The 11,755-nt window shown below is 35.0% G+C and overlaps 1 protein-coding gene across 1 annotated transcript in view; it reads left to right on the forward strand.

Annotated features, from left to right (window-relative positions):
• The window catches only part of LOC126195644 (vesicle transport protein SFT2B), a 72,811-nt gene extending 64,541 nt beyond the window's left edge, over nt 1-8,270 (forward strand). Inside the window, exon 4 of the mRNA XM_049934272.1 lies at nt 7,143-8,270. Coding sequence (XP_049790229.1) covers nt 7,143-7,271 — 129 coding nt within the window. The 3' untranslated portion in view covers nt 7,272-8,270. The remainder of the gene's footprint in view (nt 1-7,142) is intronic.
• Nucleotides 8,271-11,755: the final 3,485 nt, after the last annotated feature.

The following is an 11,755-nucleotide window of genomic DNA, read 5'->3' on the forward strand; positions in this document are numbered from 1 at the left end:
AAGTTATTCCTCTCAAAATAGTGATTCATTTGTTGGTGAACACAGTGTTCGATTATTTTAGATATTATTGGGATTAATGAGATAGGGCGATAGTTACTTGGATTTGATTTATCTCCTTTCTTAAATATGGGAATAGTTACTGCCATTTTCAAACAGTCGGGGAAAATTCCTTGCTGTAATATACGGTTAATGAGAGTGGTTAGAGGGGGCAGAAGATCACTTGATATCTTCTTTATGACAAAGTTTGACAGACCATAGAAGTCCTCTGCTCTGGAATTACTTAGTTTGCCTATTGCTTTGCTAACATCATTTTCAGTTACTGTTGCCCAGCAGAATTTATGGACTACATACTTATTTGAACCTAAAAGAGTTTTAGCATCAAGCATGGCATTGAGGGGAGACAAATCTTGTTGTAAACTGAAGTTAACAAAGTGTGAGTTTAAGATATCTGGGGCTAAGGGTATAGCTAGTTGAGTTGTTGGTCTATTTATTTCACTTTTAATTACTTCCCAGGCAGCTTTACAGCTGTTTCTGGATTTAAGAATATAGTTATCATTCGCCCTACGTTTTGCCAAACTTATTTCAGATCTATGAATTTTTCTTATTCTAATGTACATCTCTTTGTACTCGTTGCTGTTATGAGATCTGTCCTTTAACATAAGAAGCATAATCCTGATGCTGTTTAGGTATGGTGTAAACCAATTATTTAGTCTCTGTGGTTTATGAGCTTGGTTATTAATCTGTCTTTTTACCAATCTGGGACAACACTCATCAAATATTCTTGCAATTTCCTCTATAAATCATTTGCTTGTGTTATTCACACATATATCTTTGTATAAGATGTCATTCCAGTTAACTGACCTTAATCTAGCTCTAAACTCTCTTATGTTGCATTCATTCATAGGTCTAACAGTTTTTTGTTGTTCATCTGGAATGCTGACTGGAACTGTAATCCATAGGCCATCATGGTCAGCTAGACCTAACTTGACTACTCCAATTTCAACATTATTTTCATGGATATTACTTATTATATTGTCTAAGCATGCATTATATCTTGTAGGGTTATCATTTAGACAATAGCAATCAAAAGCTCTTAAGCTATCCAAGAATTCCAATATGATATGACTCTGTACCCTAATATCCACATTAATATCACCAAAAATTAAGATTCTTTGGTATTTATATTTAGGCTTAGTTAGTAAGACTAACAGTTTTTTTTAAATTTACGGTAAATTCATATTCACTGGAAGATGGTGTGCGATATACAGATGCAACAATAATATTATGTTTAGGTATATGTACAACTGCAACCTCAAAGGTGGTGTCTATACACAGGTCTGTGACATCAATAGTAAAGTATTGGTCTTTGAATGTGTGTGTGTGTGTTTTGACCTGAATCCATACTGTGAGTTACTTAACAAGTTATTCCTCTCAAAATAGTGATTCATTTGTTGGTGAACACAGTGTTCGCGCGCGTATACCCGTCCTTTTTTCCCCCTAAGGTGAGTCTTTCCGCTCCCGGGATTGGAATGACTCCTTACCCTCTCCCTTAAAAACCACATCCTTTCATCTTTCCCTCTCCTTCCCTCTTTCCTAACGAAGCAACCGTTGGTTGCGAAAGCTAGAATTTTGTGTGTATGTTTGTGTGTCTATCGACCTGCCAGCGCTTTCGTTTGGTAAGTCACATCATCTTTGTTTTTAGATATATTTTTCCCACGTGGAATGTTTCCCTCTATTATATTCAATAGTAAAGTATTGTAGATTTAGTCCATTCTTAATATATATTGCAACACCCCCATGTCAAATTGTTGATCTGCTAGCCAGTGCTCATTTACACTAAGTACACCACAGTTGGAAGTTTCTAACCAGTACTGCAATTCTTCCAACTTCTTTCTTAAAGACTGTATATTAATATGTAAGAACAGAAGACTTCATTTCTCTTGCGTACTACCGTTGAGCATTCCTCGTCAAACCAGATGAAGATGCAAAGGATATATTTTATGCCAAATTCGAAGAAGAAATTGGTAAAATTCAAAGGCATTATGTGAAAATTATACTTAGAGACCTAAATGCAAAAATAGGGAAAGAAGAGGTATATAGAAGTATAATAGGAAAGGAAAGCCTACACAATGACAGTAATGATAATGGGCTCAGACTGGCAGACTTCACCAGTGGGAAGAACATGATAATTAAAAGCACCTATAACCCAAGGAAAGATATTAAGAAATGTACATGGGTATCACCAGATGGAAACACAAGAAACCAAATAGATCACATACTCATAGACAAAAGGCATGCATCAGATATTATGGAAGTTAGCAGCTGCAGAGGGGCAGATGGAGACACAGACCACTACTTAGTACAAATTAGATATAGGCAGAAGATAGATTTGGTAAGAAACCAAAGGAATAAGATAAGAATGAAACACAATATAGAAAGACTCCAAACAAAGGAAACACAGGAAGAATATAGGAAGAAACTAGAAGAGTTATTGGAAGCAGGGAGAAACACAGTGAATGAAGATAATGTGGAAACTAAATGGGAGTCATTGAAAACTGCCATCAGCGTAGCTGCATAAGAGGTACTGGGGAGAGAACAAGGCAAAAGGGTGGTTAAGTGGTTTGACGAGGAATGCTCAATTGTAGTACGCAAGAGAAATGAAGTGAGACAGATAATGAATGAGATTTTCACTCTGCAGCGGAGTGTGTGCTGATATGAAACTTGCTGGCAGATTAAAACTGTATGCCGGACAGAGACTCAAACTCAGGACCTTTGCCTTTCGCGGGCAAGTGCTCTACCACCTGAGCTACCCGGCACACAGTTTTAATCTGCCAGCAAGTTTCGAGAGAGATAATGTTGCACAGGAACACGAGGTTAGTGGCAGAAGAATACAGAGAAAAGAGGAAAAGAGCAGATAAGCTTTGTAGGGTAAAGAAAAGGCAGACAGAATTAGGTTAATCTCACACACACACACACACACACACACACACACACACACACACACACACACTCACTCTTAAGCAGTCATTAGTCCCGCAATCTGTATGTGACAGGAACAAGAAGAAAGGTTACATATTGTACACGCTATATACCCTCTGCCATGCCCTACAGTGATTTGCCGAGTACTTATGTAGAAGTCTACCAGCAATGACGAAATATGATTCTTTTTTCCATAGTGGATGATGAAACACTGTGACTCTATTATAAATTAATTTTGAAGGAATTCTAGTAACCAGTACATTTATGTCCTCAAACTTATTTCATTGTCCTTCCTGGTTTTAGGTGTCTTCAGACTTGCCTATGAAAGGTGCAAATGTAGATTATTACATAAAACAAATAGTAGATCAAATATGTGTTCTTGACAATTGCATCTTCTTCTTTTTCTTTTGTGCGACTACTGAAATATAAGCACAGAGAATTATAAACAGAGTTTGCCTGTCAGATTATAGTACAACACACACCTGATTGGAACCAGAAGTTACAGTTAGTTTTGTTTTATGTAGATAGCATTTGTATTCACGCATTAAGTATATGATATTGCATAGTGTTAATTTCTCTTATATCATAAGCTACATACATATTACATACTCCATTTAAGAAGGCTATGGTAAACATTAATCTTTAACAGATATTTTGATGTTATATGTACAGATACTGAAAGCAAGTATAACACAAGTTTATGAAAATCTTGTTCTAGCATGTGTATTTGACTGGTGTACATCTGTCATTTTTCCTGTGACTGTAAAACAGTGTGAAAGTTCTGAATGAAGTTTTTGTTTGCTAACAGAGTTTCTTCATTCAGTTAACAGTTGGATGATTGAAAATGTGTGTGTGTGTGTGTGTGTGTGTGTGTGTGTGTGTGTGGTTTCAAAGTTCTTTTCAATATCTGTGACAGCACATTCACTCTCATCAGCTGTGAGGCAAGCGGCTGTGTGCTCAATCATTGCGCAACCTACATCAGGTAATTCTGCCTATTTGCCCTATAGTGTGGCAGGAACAAGAATCATATTTAAGCTTGTAAATTCCTGATTATTATGTATTTGGTAGTCTTTGTTAACAGTTGTATACAACTGTTCTGTAGTTTGTCAGGGTGTATATGACCCGGGAGATCCGGGAAAAACCCGGGAATTTTTTAGAATTCCGGGAATTTTTCATTGTTTTAGTTTTCAGTTAAATTTTTGTGATTTTGACTGGTAAGAACCAATACTCTAACAAAGGATATTACTGTATCCCACTTCTGCAGAATAATGCTGCAGCAACAAAACATGAATGACAGGGGGGAAAAAAATAAAACTTAAGTCTCAAAAGAAATACGCCGTATACAACAATAAAACACAGTGCTCATACAAGCGTCTGCCAACAGCAAAGTGTGTCAAAGGCTTTAGGAAGACTATGCAATGCTTCCTAATGACAAATTGCCTCCAATTATTGTGACGTGACAGCTGTTTATATTAGATTAGGTTGAGCAGTTGGGTTCTTGAGTCGCGTATGACTAGGACCTTCTCCTGCTTCTGGCTACAGATGTGTGGCTGGGCACCACTATCTAGTATTGCCCCGGTTCGGAAATATCACAGATCCGGGGCTGATCCACAGAGCAGTCTGAGTTGTAGTGGGGAGGTGGGTGGTCTCCACGTGACCCGTGTTTACGTTTAGTGATTTTGCTGTTTCTTCTTAATTTATTGCTCTCACATTAAATGAAAACAAAACGGATTTCTGTGGCCAGGAGCTATCAAATGAATTAAAATACATTCACATAATTACGGAAGGCTAAAATATGTTATTAGTTTCAGGTTTTATTTCCACCTTTCTGACAGTCAAGCATTAATCGTCTTGCAGAACAATGAAGTTATTTTTGTCGGTTTGCTAAAGAGATTTGACTTTTATTAATCTTTTGGGCTGAGGCAGTCAATTTATTTGAAACGAAGTGTTTAATTTCACACTGCTGGCTAGTTTCAACTGTTCGCTGCATTTCAAGGGCACGTTTTACATCTTCTAGCTCGTATGGCATTATGCCATAATAAAGAACCAAACATGAGATAATACAATACTGGTACTCAAGAAAATGTACACCCAATTCTGGATATACAAATGTGCACTTCAAGACGAATTATGTATTTTAGTATGGTTCATCAAATTCCGATGCTCTTGAAGTATCCTCTCATGTCTTGTTTCTTTTATGACATAATGCAAGATCTTTTAATGTTCTACACATACGAACATGCGGGCTTCCTGCATCATCGTAGCTGCGTAAGCGCAGTGACGCCTGTTTCCTGGTGCTCTCTGGCAACTGTTGAAATGACCCTATTTCTAACAGGTCATGGGAAAATATTGCGAATGGTGGTTTGAAAAGCGTCACTTTCAAAGTAAATTTCCTTTTACGCAAAATGAACTATGTGCGAGAATGTACGATGAATTTCTTAAACTACAGATTGTTTGTCTCTTTAAAAATCAACTCTTTGAGGATGACCATCTAGAAGAATTTCAAGCCTAGAAGATCAGACATTTACGTCGCTATTAAAAATTTTAGTGGCACATTTGTGTAATGTATCTTAAAGTGTATAAAGTGTAACATGTGCAAAAAAGATCAACATTGTATGTGGTAGCGTAGCTTCTCTTGCAGCGTGTTAATTTTAGAGACAAATATTGTAAGTGAAAGCTTTGTTTTTCTTATAGCAACACTATGTATATTAATTTAAACCATTAACTTTCTTATTTGTGTGTTTGCGCTTCTTAAGAGTGATCTTGCTATTGGCTGACTACATTGTGTGTCCTATGCTGTCATGAGCTGGTGAGATCACGTAACATGAGCTATGACTGGCTTATAAAAGCGCATCACAATCTTGATTTTTATGCTTTGCAAAGTAACATGCGGTGTTTAGTGGAATTCGAATTTATACCTTCGAAACCGAAAATAATCAGCGCACATGCTGCTGCACATCAAAGATCTTTCCAAGGCGTGTCCCCCCCCCCCCCCCCTCAGTTTAGTTTTCTAAAGTGCTCAGAAATTCTACGTTGGTGTATAAGACCATAAACATTCAAAGGATTGATAAGTTTTACAGTGCCGAGGAAAAGTATACTGTCACTTAACACGGAAAAACAGTATTTTCACCCTGGAGTAAGTGTATTTTCATCTGGGAAAAATTCGGGGATTTTCTTTTTTCCTTGTCCATGTATACACCCTGTTTGTTGTTGGTAATAAGATATTTTTGCAGTTTCATATGGTAAGTTCCTATTTGTGTGTGTGTGTGTGTGTGTGTGTGTGTGTGTGTGTGTGTCAAAGATGCATTGTACTTACAGGTCAAAAAAGTTACTTAAGAAAAGAAAAAAGAAACTGGATGTAAGAACAAATATTAGACATACTGTTTGTTTTACATGACAATTGTAAGTGTGCACCTTCTACAGATTGGTGTGAAAACCTCCAAAACAGACAAAGGGCAATAAAATAAATTTAATAACATAAATATTGTGGGAGGAATTACAGTAACCAATGACTACTACTACTGTAAGTTATTTTGTCTCTAATGTCATTACCAGCTTGTTTTTAGAACCGTCTTTGTGTAATGTAATCCATAATCATTCTTGTCACACAATAGTTAAGTTGTGGTTAAACAGAATCCTACATAATTGCTGTAAATATTATAAAAAATGTACAAGGAGGATGAGGGAAAAAGTTTATTAAAATGAAATTTGTAATTAAAATCTTATCTAACTAATAATTTTGCTTCAAAATAATATTCGTTATTGTACTACTCACTCAGCACTTGTTGCTATTTCAATTCTTCAACTGAAAAGCACACTTGTACAATTCAGATATTGGACAATTAGCTTTCTTTTTCACTGAAATGCAAGGAATGAAAATAAGTGCTAGAGAACCATACTGTAAATATGATTGACTTCTTTTTTACTTGTTGGCAAGCAAAAAATATATGATGCAAGTTTGTTATTGTATTGTGAGGCTGTGTTTAAAAATAAGTTTATTGTGAGATTCATTTAATGAGTACTTTTAGTTACAATGGGTTGTTCCTTAGTTAGTAAATAATGTTGGCAAGAACAGTACTCTATGTAAGTGTAGCGCGCACAACTTATTTTACTGCTTAAAAATCATTAAAAATAATCACATCAATACAATTATTTTTTTCCAGTGGAAGAAAGCTGGCTTGGCACTGCTGTTTGTTATCCTTCAATCCCTTGCCATGACGTGGTATTCTATCTCATACATACCATATGCTCGAGATGCAGTTAAGAAAACTGTCTCTGCTTGTATTGCATAATGGATGCAAAGGAAAAAGCACATTTTTCATGTGCTGTGTTGATATTTTGGTAACAGTGGAGGCAGCAACTCGCATCATCTGTACAAGTTAATTTATATTTCTCTGTATATGCAAGAGGTGTTGTATGTGTACATGAGTGTTCCGTGCTGTCCTTCCAGGATGTGACCTGTAGCTTTTATTACTGATGTACTATGTTACTATCTATTCTTGTAAATATCTTGATGTTTGTGGTTATAAATATATTTCAAGGCTGACTGTGTGTTAAAGATTATAAATTTAACTCCAGAAATTATTTTTGTACAAATGTTGATGTAATCTTTAAATAATGTTTCAGGGCACATCCTACATTGTACTCAGTTATTGTTTTCAAAGAATTGTTTACTGCACTTTCTTCATTTTTAGCTGACATTAGTAGTCAGAGAAAATTGAATTTGATTGTTCACTGAATGAAAGAACTAATTATGTTAAATTTGCTATACGAAAAGGAAGCAGAAACAGCTTCTACTTTTCTTGTTTTGTGAAAGGTGAAGCATGGATAGAAAATTACACTGTACAGAATTGCCATATTGTCCTCTCAAATAAACCTTATCAGGTAACTAAGAAACTCACAAGAATTATGTCAAGAATAAGAATATCTTTGCCAAGTGTTACATTAAAAAAACAAAAGTAAAAAGAAGTGATTAGTTAGACACTATTTCTGTTAAAGTAAAATTTCATCAGTAGCCCATTTCACGACTGTTGCTAATTGTATGCACCATTTCTATGAAAAAGAGAGAATGTTGTATTGGCATGTTTTAGCATGTCTGAGTGCCAGTTTAGCTAATTCCTTATGTACAGTAAAGGCATTAACTTCTCTTAGGATTTTCCATTTGCTGATGTTTGCAGCCAGTATTGGTACAATTGTCATTAACTAAGCAGTGTTGGTCATACCATGTCACCACAATTGAAAATGTGTGTTGGTACAATTTGATATCAAATATAGAAATCCAATGTACTGTATACGACTGTTGTTTAATTATGTTTTTACTAGCTGATGAATTTAAATAGTGCATCCATGTGGCAACCAGTCATTGTCTCAGAGCAGTGTAAAGGTATAATTTGAAGCTCTGACATTTTCGATAGCTCATTTATCTGACAAAGATAAAAGAAAAGATAACCACTCTATACAACGGAAGTGTTAAGTAGTAATTGGGTTTACAAATGGATTTTTTCCATTCGTGAGAGTGATCCCATAGGTGCCACAAAAATTTTGTGTGTGCTGAAGTACAGCAGACAAATCATTTAAAATTTTTCTTCTACACAGTGCATAGTTGTCTATTATCCTAGTATTGTTTATACTCAGCCAGTCAAATTGACGGATTTTTTTCCATCTGTGTGAACAAATGTTTCTTCTGACTGTCTTCTTGTTTTGCTTCTCAAAATATCATGCCACACGGTATGCAACAAAATAAGGTCCTGTTTTCACCATTTTTGTAGTTCACAATTGTTTCATATGAAGCTATACACACATTGATGATTCTTCTAGAGTAAATAGCAAGTAACATTTTTCCTTTGCATATATTTGAGATATTCTTCATTGGCATTGCTGAAATGTTTGACATAAAGAGTATATGTAAAAAGATATTACAGTGTTGTGCACTTTCCTCCATAATAGTGTCTAGTGAGGTGGACACTGAAGTGTACATTTACTGTGGGAAGTGAGAGTGGTACAAAGCAATGACATTCGTAGATGAAGCATTGAAATTTTTACTTTGCTCAAATTCTGATTGCATTTCATTTTCTGAAAGTGAAATGTAATTCACTCTGTAAGTCAATTACATATGCTGTGAATTTTATATTTATATATTTAATCTGATATAAACTCTCATTATTTTAAAAAAAGTATGTAGACAGTATTCAAAATTTTTATGTAATGATTAGGAAAGTTCAATCTGCTGACATTCTTAACTTGAGAAAATGTATTCACATATGAAATGCAGGAAAAAAAAAAAAAAATCAGTTCCACAAAATTACCTTTGTGCCAAAACTTAATGTTCTTTATTTCAGTTTCACTCTGCTCCCTCAGATATTTGAAGTGGGGGAAAAAATACACATACCAGTTTAATTCTAAAAGGAATTATCATTATACTGCTGAAGTCCAAAAAATTAATAAAAGTGTGAGAAAATAACAAATTGTTGTTTTTATATGTTGCTTATGATAAAATAGAACAGTTTACTCACTAAAATAGAACATTTATGCTTAACAATTTAATTTATTGACTGACATAAAATTGTTAGTAAACAATTCACGATAGTTACAACACAAGGGTTCTCCTCCCCCCACCCCATAGTGGTGGCAAGATCTCTGAGAATAAAAGATATGGGCTAAAATATCTTTGCATTATAAGCATAATTGTTAAAAATAGACAGATGAGCCAAATATTCCCCAGGCAAAAATTAATCTATGGTATATTGGTGATGTGCAAGGACTCTGCAGCAATAATACAGCTCTATATTGCAAAAATCTGTAACTTGAGAAAATAAGACCTGTCTGTTTAAACAGTGTTCCAAACATGCAACATGCGGGAGCATTGAAGTAATTGAATGATAGAAAAGTAGAGGGTTTTTGACACTCCAACTTCTCTGAAAATAAGGAAGAGTGTACCAGATGCTAAAAAAAAGTAATGACAATGGATGTCAGGTAAATAAAGTGGGGAAAGAACCCAACTAAGCTAGAAAAAATTATGCCAACAGGCTGTGAGGAATCAGAATTGGGGATAGTACACTAAAAGTTCTCAATAGATTATAATAATTAAGCAGTATTGTAAACAAAATTCAGAGCAATAATGCCAAAGAGAAAAATGAAAATTTTACTCGGAGCAAAACAATGCATCAAACAAGAAGTGAGGATGCAAAGTGTGAACACTGAGTAATTGAATTGTGGCACTTTGGAGACATTAGAAATATGATACTAAGAAAATGAAAGGGCTTACAGAGAAAGTTGTTAAGTGTTCAGATTTTCCAACTTTTTAATTTTAGTGATTTGGTGACTATTAATTGCATTCAGAGTCAAAAAAGGACTGTTTCATGTATGAAGACTTGTAGACACCTAAAAACCAGATGGCTGAGAGGTTAAAGTACTGGTAACTACTTATGAGATGCAAGCATTGTGTAGTTATTTTCAGATGAAGAAAAAAAAAATGGCTCTTTGTTTCAGATAAAAAGATTTACCTGATGTGAGAGACAATAATGAAACTAAATATAATTTGCAGGGGTAGTTGATAAGTTCTACAGGATTCATATCAAAATACATTAATCATACAAGAAAAGGATGCTATGCAGTTGGCCATATTCACAATTAAACAGAATTTTGTGGTGCACAGTACATATTGCATAGACAATATACTTCACAAAAGTGCAGAGACACTTGTGCCTAGCAAGACATCAGGCGCATTTAAGATGGTACCTACTGTGTCTATTTCCAAGAAACTTTAGTTCTGAAACTGAAGTAAGAGGAAAAGGGTAAAAGGAAGAGACCTCCAGCTGTTAAAGTTCTAGAATTGAAGGTAAATATAATAACATATTTCTTACAAATTCTTAAATAAACAACAGTTCTTTTGCAAATGTCTTTTGCAACCCCCCCCCCCCCCCCCCAAAAACACACAAACACAAACAAACACACACACACACACACACACACACACACACACACACACACACACACACACACACACACACACACAGAGAGAGAGAGAGAGAGAGAGAGAGAGAGAGGGGGGGGGGGGGGGCGATATCTTTGGGTTAGTATGGATTGTTTCAACCATGGCCAAGAAACAATACAGCATGCCTTAGCAATACAGCATCATAGAATGCACAGTGAATGCAATGCAATGTGAATTACAGTATGCTACTTGCTCTAATTATATTGCATGTATTTTGTTGTTGAGTGTATAGCTAGGCTGATAAACATAGCAGTAGTAGTTTTTATAATAATATCCCAGTGTGCTTTTGCATTATTTTTGTTAATAATACTTTTCCTTCCTGGTTCAAGTATGTATATTAAATGTTCAAAACTCGAATTGTGTATAATTGCTTATCATGTTAATGTGTAGATGGTACAGCATTTCCTATCTTCTACTTAATCCCTTTCGTTTCGTATCATTTTTGTATTCAAAAAGGTAGTAATTCAGCAGATGAAACAAAAATAATTAGTTTTTATTCTTGAGTTTCTGAAGCAATAATATATTGTAAGCGTGCCCAAATACAATTTACATATCAGATAATGATAGTACGCATGTATTTGACAGAGCAGTGTGGAGGTAATGATTAGGTTTATTTGACAACAAAACACCTATTTTTCATTCTTACATTATTGTAAAACTGTTGAAGTATGTAAATTTTAATGTGATTTAGAATAGCAGTCACTTAAATTGCAGAAACTGCGCATTATTTTGGCAGTATGCCTTCCTTAGCAAAATGTGTGAAAACATACTGACCCTATTCAA

This window comes from Schistocerca nitens, chromosome 1, assembly GCF_023898315.1.
Source record: "Schistocerca nitens isolate TAMUIC-IGC-003100 chromosome 1, iqSchNite1.1, whole genome shotgun sequence".
Classification (NCBI taxonomy): domain Eukaryota; kingdom Metazoa; phylum Arthropoda; class Insecta; order Orthoptera; family Acrididae; genus Schistocerca; species Schistocerca nitens.